Below are 23,820 nucleotides of genomic sequence, written 5' to 3'. Positions count from 1 at the left end.
GCTGGTGCTGTTTTTAAAATACATAGTAATCATTTGTTTGATACTTTGTTTTGATCTTGGGAGAAACATAAACGAATCCCACTAAAGTAAGGTGTGTCATGTGAATCTACACATTGCTACAACGTTGTCATCAATGTATTCTTTGTAACAAAGTTATTAATCACAATGTAACAATTTCTCCTCTTAGTGGCCCTTTACGGAAATGACGTAATGTTATTATTCCAGGAAGGGGGCACGGGGAAAGCACTGAACTGCGTCAACAATTGTTTCTGTGATACGTTGGGATTTCAGCTGCTGCCCAACATGACAACTAGGTATGTTCATGGTTTATTTGATAATTTAGATTAAGTATACGACTCTTGGTATTTCAATCTGATCTGCGTTTGTTTTTAGAGGTTTTCTCGCGACACATCGTCGCGAGCTGTTTACGTTAGCTTTAACCTTGTCCCCAATAGCACTGCTCTCTCCGCTGTTTTGTCGTGTTTGATCTAACGCCATGTATTAAGAGAGTTAAAATTGATATTCTACCCAGTGGTTGACGTTTTTTTTTAGTTGGATTCCATTGTTTTGTGGTTATTAGTCTCGTAAGAAGTATGTTGCTAGCATTAGCCAGTTAGCTGTATAGCTAACTTAGCCAGATGTGGTCAATGTTTTCAAGTTAGGCCTCGCCACGGATTCATCCATTTCCATTTGCCATTTTTAAATTTGATGTTATACTTAAGGTTGATAACTTTTTCGATTGATGTGGATTATGGCTGTGTTGGCTGAATTTCCGATCATCAACTGGGGAAATGTTTTGAGTCAAAGGCCTAATTACGTCGAAGAAAATTATTATGGCTGAGGCCCAAATGGAAAATCCCTCCCCCTTCTTTAGAGTTACTCACGTGGCCGTGTTTTTATGTTGTTTAACTTGGTGGTAGTAGGCCAATAAGCTTTGTTTTTCTCTAGTTTTTCTTATGAGTTGGCACTGTGTCAGCTCACGTACTCGAATATAACGTCATTAAGAGGCACAATTTAAAATTCAGCGGTAACTCCTCGCGTACTAAAAGAGTAGATTGCGTATGAATTGAAAGAATGTATTCAGTATCTAAAATGTGGCTAAGTATAAATTACAACGGAGCCATGCTTCATCCATGCTTATAAAGTAGATTCCCTGTTACTTTACACTTACAAGAAGAAGGCCCGATCTCCCGGATTGTTTGCAGTAAAAAAACAAGTGTTTTTGTTTGTTTGTATTAGATTGTTTATTACAAACTGTATTAATTTGAAAATTACTTTCGCGTGCAGGTAAAGTGATCAGAAGTATATACAAAGTACAAATTAAAAGACTGCTGTTTTCTTGCTTTGGAGAGCTTGCTTTGCTTTGCTTTCAAGAAAATAAACGTTTAACTAAATCTCAAGGATACTATCATATTCTAATAGTCTTTTGTATGCCTGTCTTTGTTATCAGAGTAACTTTGTTTCAGCTTTCAATATTTACTCTACTGTGTCAGTGCTTTTTCTTGAGATTAACATCCTGACATCAACTGAAACGTATAATCAGCTCAGGACACACTCCAAAGGCTTTAAAGCTGACCCCAAACTGTGTGTATAGCTATGGTGTGGTTTCCTGTTGTAATTCTTTTTAATTTTTTTCCTGACATGTTCTGGAACTAAAATGTCACGACTTGAATAAAATTTGGTTGTCATGAACTGTGGCTGAGTTTCCTGCTGGCAAATTACAAGCTTGCCAGCCATTTAAAGGCAAATTCTTGATGACAGTGTTGGAGTTATTCTTTTTTTTTGACTTAACACTTTCACAAGGACTTCCCAATGCTTTGATTTCATGGAGGTTTGAAAATAGGAATCCATACTGCTTACCAAAATGAAATGGGACTTGAAGTTCAACATAGATTTGTCCATCCACTTGCTAACATATCTTAAGGGCTCATTGAGAAATGTCTGCAGATAATAATGATTGTATTTGCTGTGTCAAACTGACTGTAGCTTGCCTGAAAGCTAAACTGGTTAAAAACCACCATTGGAATACTTTTTATGTTAATGTAAACTAAACAGTTCATGGAATAAATATTTAGGGGTAGTAGTGTCTCAGGAGGTAGAACAGATCATCTACTAATCAGGGGTTTAGTTGGTCGATGTCTGACTGCTGTTGTCTGCAAGTATTTGGACAAAACCCCGGGTTATTCCTAATATGTTTAATGGAGTGTGAATTAGGGCTGGGCTATATCATACTGTTCACGGTAATACCGGTGTAATTTTGGGCAACGATAGGAAAATGAAATATTGCGATAGAATATGGGTAAAACGCGCATGTGCAGTGCCTGTGTTTACATATGCACATGGCGGCGACGCAGAATAAGAAGGGCGAAAGCGGATCGTTGAATGAAACGGATGAACCAGAATTGGTTTGTAAAAATGCTGCAACTTCAGTGGTGTGGAACTGGTTTAGCTTTTGTCCGTCAGATACACAACAAAGCACTATTTTTGGTAGAACATGCTAGCGGGCCGTCGTTATTACCGTGTTGTTTGGAAAATACGGCACACTTAAAATCAATCCTTTTATTTTTCTGAAAATCGACATTGCGCCTTATAATCCCATGTGCCTTATGTATGAATTCTGGTTGTGTTTACTGACCTCGAAACGATTTTATGTGGTACACGGCACTCGAAAATCTGTCAAATGTTTTAGTACGATTTTGCTAAGCTACGAAGCTGCACGCTTGATGGATTGGGCAGGCGCCTCGCGGAGTGATACGTACTGTGCTTCAACATAATATTACCATATTGTGTGTATAACCTCTTTTTAAGTTTTGTGGATATTATACATGGTTATGCTGAGGATATGTCGGCCAATTTCCACTGGAAATGCCTTTTGGTTAAACTGTCAGCAAGGAATTTGCACTGTTACATTTTTATATAACTTTAATGCACATAAAAAACAGCTGCTTGTTTAAGTAAAAATACAGTGATGGGGTTTTTTGCACTAATAAAGTTGTGGAGTTTTAAAGTATTTTGTCTAGTGTCAATTATATTGTCAGTCATATCGTTATCGCAAATTTTCAAATGTATATCGTGATAAATATTTTTGGTCATATCGCCCTGCTCTAGTGTTAATGTGTGTGAATATTAGACAGTATGCTCAAGTAGAGTGGAAAAGCGCTATATAAAAAACAGTCTATTTATCATAAATTACATTCTATGGCCAAAATTTAGGATTCTAATGATTAAACCTTCATTGAAGTTGACTAGTTTGTCTTTTCACTACTCCAGTCATTTGTTCTACTTGTTTCTGTGGGCATTTCATATATATTTGATTGCTTTTGTCTTTCTTTGTAGCTGCTGCTGAGTGGTTTTTATGGCACTGCTCCTGGATAGGACATTGTTAAGCAACAACATGGACACGTCAAATTTTGCCCACGTCATCTTCCAGAATGTGGGGAAGAGCTACCTGCCCCATGCTGCGTTGGAGTGTCACTATACCCTGACACAGTTCATCAAACCGCATCCAAAGGATTGGGTTGGAATTTTCAAGGTGAACGAGCGGAATAATAAAGCACGATATATAATTATGATCAATGAGGACTATGAATCCATGATGGTACTAACAGAAGTAGTCCAATGTGTATTTTCATAACTAGACCACTAGAGCACTTTATGTGTGATTAAACTAATTTAATTTGTATTATGAACAGCCTGCAGTTTACATCTAGACTGTCTGTTGTATAAACTATTTTATCTATGGAATAAAAGAGAGATTTCAAGTTTATCCACTTGAAACTTGACAGAGGAAGTGGAGCATTTTAACCTCCACCATGAGCTTGGGTGTCCCATATGGGCCTTGTTAAAGAAGTGCATTAAATCCAACCCAGTAGCTTTACATTAGCCTCATCTGCATTGAATCGTGACTTTAGGCTTATTATTAAGACCAGCATGCTTTTTATCTACTGAAGTTGAGATGGAAGCTAAGATTAAATACATCACATTAATGGCTTATGGCTCTTTCTCTCTCAATCTGCTTGTGCTGATTTTGTTAGTTGTCTTCTGCTTATAGAATTAAACAATGGCTAAATAATAAGTTAAAGCTAAATCCACAGCCAAATTAGTTGTAACAGTGTATTTCCTCAGATGTTATAGCTGAAGCATATACGAAGAGACAGAACTGATAAATTGTACTTTAACAGTGCCACGGGTGCACACAGTTGCGTGTAAAGCATGCGTGTAAAAACATGTGTTAACAGTGGCTTTTTTTCCTAATAGAAGTATCAAAACCCCCGAATTCTCTTGAAATAATTTGCAAATATAACTGCTCATCTTTTAGTTAAAAAGTATGTTACCGTTCTTTTACAATTTGGACAGGTTATAATGTAACAATATTATAATGCTAACTACAGTGTCACTCATTAATAGGTAATTGCAGGATTGTTATATAGGATTAAACTAGACTGTCTGTGACTCATAAGCTCATAGATCGTTTACTCACATTTAGACTGCAACACGTGTGTTACTGGCATTTAGTGGAAAGGAAAAGATGACCGAAGATGAAAACTTTAGAAGTTATAGATTATTTGCAGCATGCACTCATTCTAATGTCATGCTATAGTTCAAGTAATACAGCCCGAGAAATAGTTTCAATTGTTATTTTCTTTGCAATATTGATTTAAGCTCCTAGGTGTACTGTCCTTGTTATGTCAACTATTCATGTGTGTATTTTGCTTTACATGTGATATTATTGTGGGTATATGCAGAGACACTTTCCCTAACCTCACTGAGAAATCAGGTCATGCCTTCATATTGAAGGTGGATCGGGTATTATCTGGAGGCTGTTTACATACCAAATTGGGTACTGCATTGTGATACCTCATCACATTGTGTTTAGCCTGAAGGTAGGCACGAACTGGCAGCATAAATCTTAAAATTACAAATTTCTTGAGCTTCCAAACAATAGAGTGTCAGCAGAAAAGGCTGAGTGCAGGATTTTAAATTGTGTAAATCATTGACACTGTTGACAGAGGTAATGCTTGGTGCCAAAGCTCTATCATTTACCTATCCAGGCAAATGATAGAGCTTTACACACATTCGCGTGAGCTCCAAAGAGTAGTTATAGCTGCTTTTGGCACAGGCTCAGAGCATATTCTTCCTTTCAATGTTCCCACTAAATAACTCTGTAACCTGGCTTATTTAAGATTCAGGATTCAAGATTTTTTTATTCATCACATGCATAGTTATACAAGTATTGTATTTATATATTATACAAGGCTTATGATTTATTAAGAGGAAATGGAAAAGCACAGCAACCTTCAAACTAGTTTGGTCAAATTAATACTAATCAAATTAATAATTAGATAAAGTAATTAAGGTCTTGATGGTAAATGGATTAAGGATATATTCGTTTTAGTATGGGTCCCTGTTGGTTTGATGTTGTTGTTCCATAACTGCAAGTATGGAGCTGGTGCTAGCTGTTTTCGGCTTTATGAAGGAATGTCGAGGCAGGTTGTCAGCATTGGCTCAGGAGAAAGCTAACCCAACGTTATAATTAACCTGTCTGACCACAACCTGTCTGTGTGATTCATGAATAACTCTTGAATTTATATAGGCTAATTGGCAGATAGATGTTACAGTACTTCCTGGGGGAATATTGTCACTCACTTCTGTCAGCATTCTTGCTGAAGTGCTGATGAAAAATCGTGTTAAAGCTGAAGAGCATGTTGCATAGGTAGACGTTCAGACTTCTTTTAGGTTTTGGAAAGTTTACTCTTACAGTGTTATCTGTGTTGTCTTAGTCACTGTTCTGAAACCAGTGTTTTGGTGTTGTTATGGTAGCCTTACACTTTCTCTGCCTTTTGTCTAATATATATGAGGAAAAACAGGAATTTACAACATTGCAAAGTCCTCTGTTGTAATTTCCCTACAGAGGTTTCACCCACCACCTCTGCAGCTCTAATGAGTGGACTGGTGAGGGCTAGCCTTCAGTAATGACACTCACTAACTAGGTGCATGTTTTAATTGCTTCCTGTTTTTTACTGCTGGAGGCTGGAACTGCACTGGGGGTTTTGGAGCACCAGGGCCTTCTATCTCTGGCTCTGATGAACACTCACAGTATTGTGGCTGCAGGCTGTTTGCACACAGGTGAGAAAATAAACTGCCCAGACATTGCAAAAAGGCTTCCTACATGCAGCTTTCTAGAAACACAGTGTATCTGCAGTGCAATTTGCTTGTATGATTCTTTTCTTTTTCTTTTTCTTTTTCTTTTTAAGAGCAGAGTTTTGAAAGTCACACCACAACTTAACCAACTTAGGTGTAATGGTGTAATGGGGTTTAACTGGGCTTGTTGTAGATGCATGCTTGCGTCTGGGAGTGCACACCAAAAACCAGCAAGCTCAATGTGACACTGATTTTGTTTGACAGTTTTATGGCACCGGTCTGAAGTTATGGATGTATTTTCTGCACTTCCCCCTCATCAGTCATCAGTTAACAACACATAAAATACGTATAATTAAATTTTGGTTTTCATTTTCAAGTTGCCTATGTATAAAATTTTCACCTATTTCCACTTTCCTGTTTGAAGTGAGTTGTAGCTACATTTCCACAGCTAGGCTTCTTCATGATAAGGGCCAGACCACATGCACATGGTTAGCAGGAGTGGTTTCCAGATGATAGCTTGTGTAAATGAAAAAATATTACAGTAGGCATGTCCTTACACTATCATCCGAAGATAGATTTAAAGTCCTGTGATTACTGCAATAAACTAGTTTGAGATATTTTGGAAGTGACAGCGTGCGGATTTGGGAAAGTTCCCCTGTTAATCCATCCATTGCTATTATGCTGCACTGATGTGGTGAGAGTGTCTTGTTGAATGAATTCCCCACAATGTCTCACAGGTTGGTTGGAGCACAGCGAGGGACTATTACACATTCTTGTGGTCGCCTCTCCCTGAGAACTATGTGGAAGGCACTGCAGTGAACAGAACAGTGGTCTTTCAGGGTAAGAGCATACATACTTTTCAGTAACTTTGACACCTTTTAATAACTGAATATCATGTGGGTTGGTGAGTGAATTGTTAAGTGTGCAGTTGTGGACAGGATGGATAGAGGAGAAACTTTTCCCAGACATCTCCATTCTGGTGTTAATGACATTTGAGTCAATGTTCTGTTTTTGTCTTTTATACCACCCTTCATAAACCGGCACAATTAAAATGATTTGCCACACCAGGACTTAACACTTACGTAGTATTTGTGCTCTTTTTGTGCCTTTTTTTTTCTCTCATTTTATTGTAACTTTGGGTTAAGTGTTCAGGTTAAGATTCGCTAATAACTGAGATATGTTTAGACTTGTGGAGGATTCATGATTCATGTTGCTCTGTTGTCTAACATTGAGCTCACTGACTGAGTGATTTACTTCCCCTAGGGTACTATGTTCCCAATGATGATGGCGAGTTCTACCAGTTTTGTTATGTGACCCACAAAGGGGAGATCCGAGGGGCCAGCACACCATTTCAGTTCCGTGCCAGCAGCCCCACAGAGGATGAGCTGTTGACTGTGGAAGATGAATGCAACTCTGACATCCTGGTGGTCACCACGAAGGCTGGCATTCTCGAGGTACAATTTGCCTGAGCAGCAGCGCTCAGTACGCATCGATTTTCATTGGGTTTTATTTTGCTTCAATATCAATTTCTAGCATGCACAGTTGAAAATTATGATTTCAGTCGTATGTTACCAGTAAATTAAGCTTTTAAAAATACTGAAAAGTGTTTTTGTTTTTTCTTGGCAGCAAAAGGTGGAAGAAGTGCAACGAGAGAAAGATGAGTTGCTTAAAAACATGGCCCTCCTGCAGCAGGAAAAGGAGGAACTGGAGGCTGAGAAAGAGAGCCTGCAGAAGGCGTGTGAGCAAGAGAAGGAGAACTGTGCTCAGCTGAGAAGAGAGAACCAAGTAAGCTGAGAAATGCAGTATTTGTAGCTGTTCTAAAACTTGTAAATAACACAAAATGCCCTTTTCAGGCCATGCTATATATTTTAATAGTCATTAAAATAAGCAGCACATGTGGAAATCATTGATTTATAGTATTAATGCACTGGCTCTTGCATGGAGCTTTTTACATTTGGCCCAGCAGTCTCTTAGCACCCCCTAGTGAAGGGGTCCTAACATGCAGATGTATCCGAACACATGATGTACTGAAAAAATAAATCACACGCTGATGGATATGGATGTCTGTATTATCAAAGTTGTAATTCTGCTTTTTATAGTATAACATTAGGTCTTAAAAGCATTGTCAGTCATAATTCACTTTGCCATTTTCTGCCATAAATCTGCTGGTTTTAAAATGGCTTTCAGATGAAAACATGATTACAGATTTTGTGGCTGTTAATTTTATGACTAGACTTTTATATGATTTTTTTATGGTGTGTGAATATAAAGATTCTAAAATTCTGCCTATAAACAAATTGTAAAATATTCATTTCATTTTTTCTTGAACATTTAAAACTCTCGATCAAGCCATCATGTTCATTTTGAATTAGACTTGTATTTCAAAGACAATAAAATTTTAATGTTTTGCACACATTTTTCCTCAAGCTTTGAGTCAGAGATGGAAAGTTGTATGTTAGGAAGTTAGGTACTGCAAGAAGTGTTGTATTTATTTTATGAATTATGAGGCTTTCTTTTTATTTCAGCTGAACTTTACTTCTGTCTTCTGTCTCACAGGAAGTGCAGCATTCTTCCCAGGCCCTGCTGGAAGAGAAAGAGGAGGTAAAGAGGAGACTGGATGAGGCCACAGCCAGAATCATACAGTTGGAGGAAGATCTGATTGGAGTGACACAGAAAGGCATTCAAAAGGAAACAGAGCTAGACAGGTGAATTCTCAGTAAAAGGATTGTGGCAGATTCACTAGATTTTCTAGATTTGTTTGTTTAGATGTACAGAGAGTTATTAATGCAAACATGTACACTATTTAGTTATATATTGTCTTTGTTTCTGTTTCTCCAGTCTTAAGGACAGACTTAAGAAACTTACAGCAGAGAAGGAGGTTCTTGAATCTCATCTTAAGAATGAAAAAGATGAGAAGGAACTCTACAAGGTAATGCTCTATTTTTGTTGATATCAATACTAAATCCTCAAACTTACCAATATGATCTTTAAATAAAGATTCAATGTTTTGTTTTGTTTTTTTGGCACACGATTGCCCGGTATTTTATTGTAAACAGGACATGCCTTGTTCCGTTTTCTGGTGCAATTGGTGTTTCTGTGTCTTTGTTGTGGTGTGTACTGCACAGGAACTGGGAGTGCCACATACTGTTGTGCTCCCACAGAAAACCTCTACCTAATTTAACTTGCACCATCACACAGCGTCTGTTTCAAAAGGACGACTTTATGGGCCTATCTCAATCTCTGTTTTGTAATTGAGGTCATGCAACATTTATTTTAATATGGTCTTTGATTGTGATCGGTGTTGTATAAATGAGGTAAAAAAAACCCACTCCGTTTGTGTTTTATAACTTCTTGTGTGTATGTGTGTGTGTGTGTGTGTGTGTGTGTGTGTGTGTGTGTGTGTGTGTGTGTGTGTGTGCGCGCGCGCGCGCACCAGATTCACCTGAAAAACCGGGAGCTGGAGAACACTAAGTTGAGTGCAGAGCTGCAGATGTTGAAGTCTGTGGACGTAAACAAGGAAAACGCCATTGCCCAGTTTAAAGAGGAGGTGGGGCGCCTCCAGGCTTGCCTCACTGAGAAGGACAAACAGTACAAAGAGATCCTGGCCAAAGTTTCCACCTTGGTAAGAAAAAAAAGATTTTTGTTTTGAGGTCAGAAGTAGATAATAAACCGTATTTAATATAATTCATTATTATATCATATGGAATTTAAAGATTTCCAGTAGAAAGAATAGGAAGAGGAGAACTGAGATGTAATAACTGATCTTTAAAGAGAAATGAGAATCAGTCGCCTTAAATGTGTTTACTTCTTGCAGGGAGATGTGAAAGCCCTGAAGGAGCAGCTGCGGCAGAAGGAAGAACAGCTCCAGGCTAACCAGCAGCAGTCCTCTTTGCTGGCTGCCGAGCTGAGAGATGCCTCCAGTGCACGCGATCGTACAATGTCTGAACTGTATCGCATTAAACTTGAGGCTGACAACCTCCGCCAAGCCAAGGCCGAAACTCAGGCCCAGTGCGTCCGCCTGGAATGCCTGGTGGAGCAGATGAAGGCAGAGGCCACGCAGGAAGCAGTAAGAGTGAAATTCAAATAGCCGGACAGCCTTTTGTGTTTAAAAGAGCTTCATTTGAAGTTAAGCGTATTTAATAACAGGCAGATCAAGAACAAGGATTAATCTCTGGTAATGTCTAAAATAACACATTAAATAATAAATATGCAAAAGTTCAACATTTTTCAAAATTATACATCAACTTTCATCAAAAGTTGATGTAAGAGGGTGATGCCTTTGTGTCATATATTTAGATCACAATAGCGTTTAATATTTTGTCACCATAAAGAAATAAAAGATAATAAATCATCGTATATAATTGTCCAGCTGTGTGTAGGTGCGCTGTTTGGTTGAGCACTGTGTGAGAAAGTTAACGGTATGAAAATAATGGAAACAGAAAACATTTCTCCCACACAGTTTTGTTTGTTTGTTTGTTTTGTTTTTTGTTTTTTGGGAGGGGGGGGTTTAAACTGCTTCTGCATTTGAAAGATGCTGTAATTCTTCTCATACTTGCTATTTTTATTGACCACCAGTCTCATGCTAAAGAATCACTTTAATATAAACAGTGATAGTGATTATAGTTAATGACTCACAGGAAGTTATATCGCTGCATTGTCACAGTGGACCTTGCAGTTGGCCGGAGTTCTGATCTGTTCTGCTGTAATGTTTTACATGAACAGGCCAAAGCAGAGGACGAAGCTGCTGCAGACCCAGCTGTTGTAGCAGAGCTGCAGAGAGAGGTGGAGGATCTAAAGCTGCGGCTGCACATGGCTGCAGAACACTACAAGGAAAAATATAAGGAATGTCAGCGACTGCAAAAACAAGTGCTGAAACTCTCTGAACAGCAAGGGGTAGGTCCCCACGGATACCAGCCAACATACTGTATTCATGTCCCAACAAGTGAAAGAACAGAATTTCCATTTGTATCTTTGTAACACTACGCCTGCCTCACTTGTACTAGTTAATGCCTTCAGTCATTTTGCCAGTCTTGACTGGAAAGAAGTGCAAGCTGAAAATGAAAATTAACACATCAGACAAATTCATTTTCATTATCATTCAGTCTGACTGTATAAAATAATTAAAGTTTATTTTAATTTCACTGTAAATACATCAAAAATGGAAACTAGAAAATTCAATCTTGGTATAATTGTTCCCAGTTTTTATCTTTTGTTATTTTGGATTTTTTACAAATTCTTATAAGTAAAAGTAGCTCAAGCCTGTGTTAATCCTTTCATATATATATAAAAACACACAACACAATATTTTATACAGATAAGATGTATTTTCATCTTTAAATGTCATTATAAAATACATTGTAAAAATCTTTGTGAATTTTTTTTTTCTGCATTTGTTGTTGTTATTATGTCTTCACTACATTTTTCTCGTCTTTAGGAGCTGAAGAGAAGCTCTGCCCAAGAAATGATGGCAGTTCCTCCATCGGGGAGTCCAGACACTTCAGTGCCAGGTACCCAAGTCAAATTATGAAGTAAAAAATTATCTTTAGAAAACAAAATCTTGAGGAGTTGTGTAGTTCCTTAGACAGTTATCTTCTATTTCTCATTAGCTTTATTTTGAACTCTTGGTTTCTCTAAATTATGTTCCTTAGCAGTTTGGTGATACGTATGTACATTTTTTATTTTGCAGAGGGTTTTTTTTTTTTGTTGAAGAATAATAAACTAATAAAAACATGACTCTATAGGAAGTCCAGGTTCTGCTGATCCAATGTTGGAAGCCATCATCCAGGAGAAGCTGAAAGGCATCAGCAGAGAGGCGTCGGACAGGAACGACAAATACAGAAAATGCAAGCAGATGCTGATGGTAAGAAACAGGTTTTTTTTGGTTTATTTTGTTGCTGTATTTTGTCCCAAAATAAGATGTTCAAACGTGTGAGAGACTTTTGTGGTTCAATGGTATGAATAAAAGAAACATTGAAGACTGAAGTACGTGGAAAAATCTCAGCTGGTGCAGACAAATCCTTTATTTACTTTGACTGTTTATAGGTCCTGCACCTCACTCTGATACCTTGTGAGCAGTGTTTTTATCTTATATTTTTCTCCTCTGTGTATATTGTGGTGTGATGAAAACTGAATCATGTGTTGCCCTTTAGGAGGAGAAGGAGCGTAGCTGCATGTTTGCTGATGAGCTGGCCAAGATGGAAGTGAAATTTAAAGAGCAACAGAAGACCAACGAGAACCTGAAGCTGCAGCTGGCAGCAGAGGAAGATCGTTATAAGGTTGGTGTAGGCAGAGTGCAGACACTTAGCACAGCCCAAGCTGTCAGCTGCCAGTGATGCTCTCCTTCAAAGCAGACCTGATTTGGACTCTTCTGTGTTTTTACCGCTGTGTATGGCTGGTATAGCTCAAGGATCTAGCCTTTGATGCTATTTCTCCCCTTGAACACAGTTTCTCTGACAGTGTTGTTTATGAGCGGGACGATCTGTGAGATGACATTTTACTGCTGTTTATGTCAGGCTCTGGAGACAAGCAAGTCTTGGCTCACAGGAGTCATCTCTGGTTGCTTGGCTAATGCTGTGCTTGGCTCAGGTCAGGCGGATATTTGCTTAGTGTCTCACATGAATTCAAGCAGGTTGTTTTGCTCTGAGCAGTATTGTGCATAAATCAGTCCTCAGCAAAGAGAAGCCTTTTATGGCTGTGATCAATTAACGTCACGCACTATTGTCTGACTGTATTTCACTCACACATTTTTTAATCAGCAGCACATCAAGAGTTTAAGTATATAAAGTGTTTCTTCATTCTTCTGCTTTTGTGCCCTTTACTTTCTACAGAGCCAGGTAGCTGAGAAGGGACGGGAGCTAAAGGAGCTTAAGGACACACTTGTGCTTGTTATGAAGGAGAAGGAAAAACTGGAGGGGGTTAGTGACAGCTTTCATTTTCTCTTTTATAGACTCCTTCCATTTTAAAAATTGCCTGAAATGTGCCATTCCCCTGCCATTTTCCCCTCTCCCAATCTGGTCTGTGTTTAATATGCCTCTAATTGTAGATGCAGAGTAAATGACTTCTTATTTTCCATTCCATTACTTTAGGCCACAGCAAGGTCCTCACTGACCTAAAATGTTGCTTTGAGGTAATGCTGCTAAAGTTAAGAGGAGGAGAATGACCCAATTTGAGGTTTAGACTGTAAATTAACTTGGCGTCTCTTACTGACATAAAAACACAGAATCCTGTTCCCTTTGAAAGCGAGAAAATTCTTTTTAATGAAGGTGTTAATTAAACTGCTTTTGTGAGCACAACAAAAAGCCCCCCCCCCCCCCCCCCCCCCAAAAAAAAAAAAAAAAAAAAGTCACAGCTTTGTGTTGGGATGGTACAGCTTTGACTTTTTAGCTTGGGAGCCACACTGAGATAGAATCAGATATGGGGCCGCGATGCCCTAAAGGTTAGAAAAGCAGCTTCTCTGTCTGGAAGGCTGCGGGTTTCATGACGAGACCAGCAGGATAGAATCTGAGTGGAACAAGTGAAAAAGCAGTGCGTTAGGCTCAAGTGGAGCTGCTCCATGGTCAGCAGCAGGTTAGTGTGTGGTTGTACTGGGCTGTGAATGCAATCAGTTTTTTTCCCCCTGGAAATTAAGATTATATCTTAAAGACATGTTAAAACAAAGTGTCCTCACTATATATGTTCATGCACATGATGGGACTTAATTTTGTCAGTGGTTTTTGCTGTTGTGAAGAAATTGTTTCAATTCCCCTTTTGCGTCAGGAGCTCCAGAAGGGCAGCAGCAGGAAGGGAGATCAGGGGACCAGTGAGAAAACCAGTCTGGAGAACGTCCAGTCCAGTGTGCCTTTATTCCTGCAGTTCCCTGTCCCGTATGCACAGGATACCCCTACCCCTCTGTTGGTTTCTCAGAGCCCCAGCAAGCTGCATTTTGGGAACCCTTACTCCATCTCGGACTCAAAAGGTTTGTTTTCTTTTCAGAAGTCTTTACTAAACATTGCAGAGATGAGTGACTTTTTATTTACAGTAGCTGTGTCTCTAAAAATCCTCCTGCAGATGATGTGGATGAGTTCTCAGATGACCAGCCACTTAGGCTGCCCCCTGTAGGCCCGCCATCCTGGGACAGCAATGTGGTGTGTATCCAGCCTACCCGCAACCACAGCCGGCCAGAAGGCCATGAGGAGTCAGAGGAAAAGCAAAACAATAATGTAATATTCTCTCTCCCATGTGCAGTATGCAGTACTTCTAATTTGTATCATGTGTATTTGATTATTTTAATGCCATTTTGCGTCTCTCCCTGTCTCTGCTGCTCTCTCAGGGTAATACCAGCGAACAGCCCACAGTAACTGAAACTCACAGCACATTTGTGAATGATGGACAAAATGCCTTCTGCTTTGATCCCAGGTAACACACATTGATAATAACCAAACTCTCCAAGTGTGTTAAACTTGTGTATTGACGTGTGTAAAAACGTCTGCAGCACCCACCCCCCCACCCCCCACCCCATTAGATGAAGCGCAGGCCACCCACGTTGCATCAGACGGATGCTCTTTATTAGCCGTGCTCCTGTTTTGCCCACGTCTTTGCTCGACTGCTTATTAACGTGAGCTTTCTCTCCCCTCTTTTTCTTCTGCCATCCACTTCCCACGCGCAGCATGGACATGAAACGATGTCCCCTCTGTGAGGTCATCTTCCCACCCAACTATGACCAGAGTAAGTTTGAGGAGCACGTGGAGAGCCACTGGAAAATCTGCCCCATGTGCAGCGAGCAGTTCCCGCTGGACTGCGACCAGAAAGTGTTTGAGAATCACGTGCTTACTCACTTCGACAGCCACCCGCTAAACTTCGACTAGATAAACAGAAAATCAGCACATCCAGTCTGCTTACTTCCTGTCAACCACTCACAACACTTTTTTTTTCTTCTTTCTTTTTTGCATGTAATGGTGTGAAGATCCTCTCTTTAGGACTATACTAAATTTTGCTTCTTTCTTTTTCTTTCTTTTTTTTTTTTACTTCACCTTAGAGAAATACTTAGAGCTGATTTAACATTTAAAAATGAGATGATTCAGTGACATGGCAGGGCTACCAAATTTGTTTTCACACCATTTTTTTTCTTTTAAGGTGGAAGGTTTCATTTAATTTGGATTTTAAGGATACCTTTGGGGGATAAGACTGTTGTGCGCATATATACGGACTTTAAACGGACAGATCTGTTAGTCCACACGATGTAATGAATCAGGGAAAGAGATAAGTGTTTACCAAACTTACATTTCAAACATGCAGCCAAATCTTCCCCCTTACACTGTACAAGTCATTTAGTCAGTCTTTACAGACAGCAACCTTGGTGCACTATATGCAGTCAGGGAGAACTCTTCAGTGATTATATCCATACATGATTATACAGTATATGCTCAGATCATCTATTTTAGAATAATTAAAGCCAACAATATTGTGACAGCCTTGATAATTTATGTATGACTTTTAGGTTTCCTTTTCTTTGGGTTTGAATTATTTAATTGTGTCTGAATCTTTAAGAACTTTCATATCATCAGCTAATCGCTGCATGCCGAGCTTCTGTTGACCTTCCTTTTGTTCTTTTCTTTACAGTAATAACTTATTTCATTCATAGAAATGTTTCATTAGTTTAGTGAGTTCCATGTATCTAAAATGAATTAATAAAATCTGTCTAAAACTGAATTGTGTCCAAAGATTTAATAATGCAAACGTCAGAAGAGCAGAGAAACCTTTATTGTAAAGTAACAAACGTTTACATGAAGCAGCTTTAAGAAGAAATACAGTACGTCACCACCTCTGGTTTTACCGTTTCAGATATATACTTCCATACATTTTTTTTTTAAACTTCAGAAATATATGAAAATATAATTTAATGCACTTGACACTGGACAATACATTCACTGTACACTATATCAAAGAGTTTTCTCCATACTGGCAGTTCAGTTTTGCCATGATTCCTATTTGGACTTTAGTTCCTTAACACCAACACCAAGCTGTGAAAATAACCTAGTGGCTCAGATTCGAGAATTTCACGCTCGGTTTTCAATTACTTTAATTATTAAGTCTTTACAAATGGCTAACACATTTTTATGGCACAAACGAAGAGCTGCATGTGTTCTCTCGCAGCCTAAGAGCAGGACTATGAGAATGCAAATGTGCTGAATATACTGACACTAGTTCCTCTTCCCATTATCCATGACAGACAGCTAGTTTTGTGAGACCTGAGACCTGTACTATGAAACAGGATTTGGGCTTATCCAGGAAACTTCTGCTAAACCTGGGTTATCAACTCAATAAGAAGGTTCACTTCTTCGCAACGTACATTGCCATGTTGACTTATCACATACACCTAACCTGTATTTGAGATAATAATCCAACAGGTACGAAATCTAACCAATCAGTTCTGTGGAAAATGGCGTTCCCATTCTTGGAAGATTTGAGGTTTTTCTTGATCACGTCAAGAAATGCAAATTCATAGAAGCACTTTTTTTATATTCCTGTTATTCTTTTAAAGAAACAATAATATATAATCCTAAAAGGGGAAGCCATTTGTACTTTGCATATAGGCTAAGCCTTTTTTTTTTAATTTATGGTAAACTATTAGATTGTCCTGTGTGTGAAGTATAAAGCTGATACTGATAAGTTTTCCAACTTGCAGGTTCAGCATTCTTGTTAGTTTTCTTTCATAGCTTCAATAAAAGTGCTTTTTCAATCATTTTCAACAAAGTACTTAAAGCTCAAACACATTCATACAGTACTTATATACTATAGTGCTTTTTGTTACTACACATACTCACAGCTGTGCTGCTTTTCAGTATGTATTATGTCTTTAATTTTAGAAAAATATAAAAAGCTTCCTTTTTAACATCAATCTGTTGCCACAAGACCTGTCCATGTTTCTGATTGGTCAGATGCTGCCAATGCCATCCCACAGCTACTAAGCTGAAAGCCACCGCTGCCTGATTACCTTATCTGGGTTCACTTATGGCATAGATATTGTGGGTATGGTGAACCTGCTTCATAACTCAGGCCTCAGGCAGTCAGTGAATAGTAAACAGAGTGGGCTGACTGCCTGTGTTCAGCAGCTTTGAAAATAAAGTTATACAAAGACTTTTTGGAATGGTTTACATTTCAAGGCAACTGCTGTTATTACAGAAATCTTACAATACTGAAAAGATGAAATGATTCATGTACATCTTTCCTTGGAGCAATGTAGAACGTGCAACTGTACACTCACTGTATATACACTAGAAACAAGATGTTGGTAAAAATGCTAATTTATTTGGCAACTTTCATAAAAGTGCTTCAATCCCTTACTGTAAATAAGCATGAAAAACTGCTTACGTCTTCAGGGAAGCTGTCAGAAACATGAGGAACAACGACAGCTTAAATACTATCAGAACACTTGGGCAGGATTATGATGCTGAAATGTTAGCAAAGAAAAAAAAAAAATCACCTGAGAACATTCTTTTGGTGCTCACACATATGTTTAAAGTAAAACTTATCAAAAATGTTTTGAATTCTTGTGATATGAAAGGAACAGTAACTACAATAAGTCCAACAAATGATCAGTAACATTAAGTCTATTAGAGATTGCCAAATACTAATGCTTTTATGATGGATTTCATGCTATAAAACATATAAAAACACTGAATTTGTCTCAGTCACATTTTATCCTAAAAAAAAAAAAGAAACTGTTCAATGTGACAAAAGCATGGTATGAATGCTTCCTTTCTCAACAATTATCCCAATCTTTTCTCTCCTTCCCTTTAAACCAGAACGCCCAGCAGTACATGTAAGGCTACTTGTGACCTGGGCTAACACATGCCTTCACCATCTGTCAAATGATAAATAAATGATAGTCTAAATGTGCAAAATGCAAAAATGTGAACAAAATAAAGATTCAACATTCTGAATAAAAGATATGAAAGAACAATAATATGTTTATACCATGCAATAGTGTGTAGTGTAGTAAAATACAGTGAGAGGGGAAGAAAAGGGGGAGATTGGAAAGGGAGACAGCTGCTGCTGGTGATGGTGGTCTGTTGATGGTTGCTGACATAGCCTGAAGGCAAGTGCTGGTACCTCACTCAGGCTCTACTGCTGCAACTTGCGGATCATGTCAGTAGAGATGGGTGGGTGGAAGTTGATTGTGTGGTGGCGGAGACCCTGAGATGTTTTGTAGCTCTTCCCACAACGACACTTAAAGGGTTTGCGCACCCTTATCTGAGTTCGGTGGCCGTTCTTGGCATGATACTTAATTCCGTTTACATTCTGTAATGGAACAAGGAAATGAAAGAGCCACCACTTTAGACACGCACCAACCAAAGACACAACAAAATAACCTTGAAGATATTGTAATTCAACCAATCAGAGGACCAAGATTCTCTCTCTGCAAATGGAAGATGTGTAGAGTTAGTTCACATCTGCATTGACTCTCAAGGACACTGACTCTGGGTTAGTTGATGTATTTTAAAATATTAAAATTAATATTATAGAGTTGTCCTTATTAGTGGAAAGACTGTTATTTAGTGCAGATATACATATTCCTTTTTTTCAAAAGGTGATTAGCTTATTTATAGTAGTCTGTGACTTATGGAGGAAATTGGTTGTGTTCTTCCCTGCATAAACTGCAAAACCAAAGCAAAGTGTTTTTACTTGGAAATAATCGCATGTTAAGCCAAAACTCTTCACTGACACATTTCTGGTGCATATAAAGCAGATGATTATGATTATGATCATTTGATAGGAGACGCTCAGAACAGAAAGGGAGAGCTATTGATTTTTAAATTCTGGTGTGCACTGCTTGGAGAAAAGAATATTGACACATAAAACTATACGCATGTGCGTCTGATTAGCCACTCCAAAAGTATGAGCATAAAAGTATAGTTATATTAGGTTCCAATTGTCAGAATTGTTAGAACGTCAGATTTCAGAACATCGCTGCAGAAATTAGCTGGCTTGGCTCTAAACCTTTGTTTCCTTTTATCCAAAGGTCTTAAGGCTGAGGAACAGATTGTTTCCCAGAACTGTGGCCTCCATCACAGTCCTTCCTGCCCTGCAAAATCACAAATTCTGAAAATTATAGGCACCTACAGATATAGTTATATACCCATCTTCATTCTTAGAGACCAGTACTTTAAAATCATGGTCATATCAAAATGAAAAAGGCAAGGGATATTATGATTGATCTAAAATATAGTGTATATAGTGTAGGGTTAGGGTAGTCTATAGTGTAGCATTAAAGGGATTCACAGACTTGGGTATATCTATGATATTTACCAGTCAACATCTGAATGTAGGACAAGATGTTTTCTTGTTTCAAATCTATCTTGTTTTACTGCTAAACAGATGCCTAAGGCTGCCTGCTACCTCAGACTAAGTCATCGCCTATAACCCTGTCATTCACGTCAGCAATGCAATTTTCTCAGGCTGCACATAATTTATTCCAACCACACACACCAGATGTGGATGGAAAATGCTATAAAAACTCCACATCTCTGAAGTGGACTAGATGTATGCATTTCTGTTGTTGTAATGCCCAACTAAGAACCAATTTTCCATTGTCAACAGCAGGGAATCGGTTGGATTTATTTTGAAAGTAAATAAAATCACATCTCTCACACTTAATACAATGCAAATATGTCCGGTTTTCATTTGGTCTCTCTGGTCATGATAAAGATATTTCACACTGTTTTATTATGTTTACAACAGGCATCCTAATAAGATTTAAGAGACCACGAATGAAACTTACCTTATATCTCTTTTTACATCCTGGAACTGGGCATGCAAAAGGCTTTTCATCTCCTCCGTTCATGTACATGGAACTGAGGATGGACTCGGAGCTGATGGCGCTTTCTGTGGTCCATGACTCATCACTGTCAGACTCCTCAAACTCTACATCCTCTTCGTCACACTCACTTCCTGTTAGAGGGTGAAAGATTTATAGTCAAATAGCAAACGCCTGAGGGCATCTTCACCAGGATTATATTACACAAACCTGCTTCCAAGAAGCTTTGTTTTATGCATATTTTCTATGACGATGAAACCCTGGCCTCTGAGCTTTCAGCCTGACCAACGTGGACCCTTCACAGCATGTGTTCAAGGATAGCATTCCCACAATCTTGACTTCATTTGTTGCAAGTTTTTGGAAAGACTGAAATATGCAAATTGTGGGAAAGAATTTAGGCATTTCATTGAGGTCTTAGGTCAACACGCTGCTATTGTTTTATTAATTCATTAAAGATGCCATTCCAGAAAAACGCATACTTCACAAAAAGAAGACAGAAGTACATGGGAAAACGCGGCAAAAAAATAAAAGGGGGGTCCTGTTATTTATAAAGCTAAATAAAGAAACCTAATTAGCTGGACTTTAAGGGCTGTCCCTGATTTTTTGCAGCCTTACAGTGAGCTTCTTTATGGATGTCAAGTCAAGCCCAGCAAGCTCCAGAACTTTCTCACTGTCCCCCCCCCCCCAAAAAAAAGTCCATCATAATCTATTATGATGTTTGTCCTTTTAATTTTTAATGGTATTAAAAACATGTAATAATTCAATCATATAATTAATCTAAAGAATAGATTATGCATTTATGAGGGCATGGAAAGAAAAGATGAACACAGACACCATGCGGTCACTTTTTATGTCAACACCAGACACATGAAAGATTTTTTTATATAGTGACAGCTGAGGCAATAAAACACTGCAGCTATAGTGCCTGAACAGGCAAATACAAACTAAACAGACTCAAAGTGGCTGCTTGCTTGTAATTAAGCTCAATGAGGAAGACTGCTGCGGAGGCCACACTGGAGACTGGAATTACCAGCACCACCTCAGCCCGAGTCAGAGAACATTTCTCCCAGGGAATTGATCAAAGTCAGCAAAACTCTCTGATCGTGGGACTTCCCGATCCTGAAAGGACTTCTTTTAGTAGAATAATTCTTTCAGCAGGATGTAGCAAAAAGACAAAGCCCACAGACTGTGTGAGGTTTGTTCTTGGTAGTGTTGCATGTGGATAATTTAATTAAACAAAAAAAAAACAACAACAAACTGTCAATCACAAAAAAAAATAAAATTGTTATTCAACCTGTGTTTTTTAGCTGATTTACTTACAGGATAATTCATTTACATGATACTAAAAACAGAAACTTTGGCTTTAACATGGATATTAAATAGAGATACAGATAATAAATATCAGGTGTTAACAGTAAACTATTAGATTTCCTTATAATAAAGACTCAGCACAAGGATCAACACCAGGAATGACAAACTGTAGTAACCAATCATTTAACTGTAGGTTCAGTTAGAAAAATACATGAATGTTAGCATCTGGAAATACACATCCTATCCTGGAAACCTAATTAGATGAACTAGTGTGTTGATTATGGTTACCTGTAGGTGTGCTGCTATGGAAAGAAGAAGAAGGGGTGATGGGTGGGGTGACTGGAGGGGTGAGGTTTCCACTGGCGTGGCGGGGTGGTGTGGAAACATTGCTACGTGACAGATTGCCTGTAAGAGACAGAGACAACTTGGGCTGCACCTTCTTCTTCAGGGCCTCGTGTTCTCGCCTTGCAGCATCTGTCATGAACCTGGCGTTGTGAGGTATAAAACTTGTAAGGGTTTGCAAACTTTTTGGATGGAAAAAAAAGAGCATCATCTCATTCAGACTACAATGTAGTGTACTGTAGGTTTGCTACTGCTTAAGAAAAAAAAAAAAATCAGTGGCTACATTTCCCTTTGGGCTTTATGATTGACAGTAAAGTCGTCAGCAAATGTGCACCATAAAACCAAAATGTTAATATAGACACTGTTAAAGCAAATGTGGAATTAACAAATTAGGTGATAGCCACATCAAGATGTGTTTGTGTGAGCAGGGAGACAGAGGCAGACCTTCTTGTACAATGGTTTGCTGCATAAGGCTCTTAAAACGACTGCACAAGCAGCATATCAAAGACAACCAGGATGAACGCAGTGCAATAAAACACCCAACTGCCAAATACTGTAGCAAGCAATCCACCAGATGACGTTTTTTAGATTGTTGGTAGAACCTCAAAGGAGTACAGCACAAACTTTTCTAGTTAAATCTTTTCAGGCAAACCACTAATAATATTCATCTTGTGATTTTGTCAGATTTTAGTAAATTAAAGTCACTTTACTAAAAACTGAGTTACTGTTTTACTAAGTTAACCTTCAGTGGGGTTATTTCAAAAGGAAACTTGTTTCTTTACCTGTTGATATAGCTAAGAGCAACATATGTTGGCTGTTGCTGCTCCTGCTTCTCCAGGAGACATGGGTCTGTATCTGGGAAGACAAGATAGACATAAAGGCAGAAATTTAGCCACAAAATATACCAGTGAACAATGGCACAATTCTTCAATTTTACATTAAAGTTTGTCATATTTTCATGCCAATGTTATTTTATATTTTTTGTTATCCATTTATTGCCCTAAGACAACTGTTGAACTGAATTGAATTACTTATACATTTTGGTCCTTAGTTACTTTTCAGGGTCCCTACACTCCAAACAGTTTCATATAACAACAACAACAACAACAACAACAACAAAAAAAAAGAATGAAATGAAAATAAAATATGTATAACTAATAGATAATATATCTGGTTATATAATAACTATTATATGAAATTACATAAAGCAAGTTGCTGAAAGCTCAGAGGCCAGGGTTTCATCGTCATAGAAATAACATCAGAAGTACTACAGCAAACAAACTACATTCAAATATTCATACCTATACCCAATACATAAACTAAATACAATAGAAAACGTTTTAAGCTATACAGTAAAAAAACTAAAGACATCTTTAACCTGTTTTAAATGTAATCCATTACATCATTTTACAGAACAGCTGCTGTATTATCATGGTGACAAAAGCATAGGTTGGTAGGTATTCCAGAGAGAAGACAGTATCAGAGCATTACATTATCTCTCGTCAGAATACAAGAAGAATGAATCACCAATTACATGCGAGGCTAGCATCATCAAGCTTCATATGAGCTTTTGTGATTCATACGACCAACCTGGTACGGCTTTAAAGTAATAAACATTTCACATTTTAAAACAAAAATGAATTTCTGTCAATGCACCATAAGGCAGAATGTTGTTTTTGACCTAAATAAGGATAGCCAGTTCTCCCTCCAATGCAGTCTTGGTGTCACAGGGAGGATGAAGCACACAAAAGTATGCATTATCCACCTAGAACTAGCCTATCAACCAAAAAAATAAAAAAATAAAAAAATCCCAAAACAAAACAAAAAACCCCAACAACCTGAAAACTATCCCAATTATTTTCAGTGATGTGCCAGGCTGTGTTGGATGCACTGTTGTGTTCCATGTTTGTGGCAAAGTACTTTTTCTACCCAGACAGGCAGGCACAGAGGAAAGGTGCGGCTATGTGGGAACTTAGGCTGACTTTAGTGATTTTTAAAAGGGGTGTTTTTAGAAGCCAGCTTTATTGTGCATGTTGACACAGTGGAAATATAATCAGGCAGAGTTTTGGCAACAAAAAAAATGAAAAGGAAAAAATAGAGCAGCTAGTAAATATGGAAGGCTTTAGATTTGGAGAAGTATCCTTTTCAAAACTTTGGCACCAGATAACGTTAACATGATAAACGGCTATGTAAGTCACCTGTAATCTACTCTGTGCCATACTAACACATAT

The 23,820-nt window shown here is 38.2% G+C and overlaps 2 protein-coding genes across 2 annotated transcripts in view; one reads left to right on the top strand and one right to left on the bottom strand.

The window, feature by feature from the left end:
• Positions 1-182: 182 nt before the first annotated feature.
• On the top strand, positions 183-15,828 carry tax1bp1b (Tax1 (human T-cell leukemia virus type I) binding protein 1b). The gene is made up of 18 exons (XM_085178608.1): positions 183-314; positions 3,337-3,532; positions 6,879-6,981; positions 7,405-7,595; positions 7,768-7,926; positions 8,698-8,846; positions 8,980-9,070; positions 9,578-9,763; positions 9,956-10,207; positions 10,864-11,034; positions 11,576-11,648; positions 11,883-12,001; positions 12,291-12,416; positions 12,969-13,055; positions 13,897-14,095; positions 14,188-14,339; positions 14,450-14,535; positions 14,786-15,828. Exons 2-18 carry the CDS (start codon positions 3,356-3,358, stop codon positions 14,982-14,984), a joined length of 2,520 nt encoding a protein of 839 aa, XP_085034734.1. The 5' UTR covers positions 183-314; positions 3,337-3,355; the 3' UTR covers positions 14,985-15,828.
• The window catches only part of jazf1b (JAZF zinc finger 1b), a 22,629-nt gene continuing 12,565 nt past the window's right edge, over positions 13,757-23,820 (bottom strand). Inside the window, exons 2-5 of the mRNA XM_085178630.1 lie at positions 22,372-22,444; positions 21,536-21,732; positions 19,901-20,070; positions 13,757-18,420 (exon numbers count right to left, since the gene is read on the bottom strand). Coding sequence (XP_085034756.1) covers positions 18,244-18,420; positions 19,901-20,070; positions 21,536-21,732; positions 22,372-22,444 — 617 coding nt within the window. The 3' untranslated portion in view covers positions 13,757-18,243. The remainder of the gene's footprint in view (positions 18,421-19,900; positions 20,071-21,535; positions 21,733-22,371; positions 22,445-23,820) is intronic.

This window comes from Neolamprologus multifasciatus, chromosome 11 (genome assembly GCF_963576455.1).
Source record: "Neolamprologus multifasciatus chromosome 11, fNeoMul1.2, whole genome shotgun sequence".
In the NCBI taxonomy this organism is placed as follows: domain Eukaryota; kingdom Metazoa; phylum Chordata; class Actinopteri; order Cichliformes; family Cichlidae; genus Neolamprologus; species Neolamprologus multifasciatus.
Note: the sequence above shows the minus strand (reverse complement) of the source record. Positions and strands in the feature narration are given on the sequence as shown.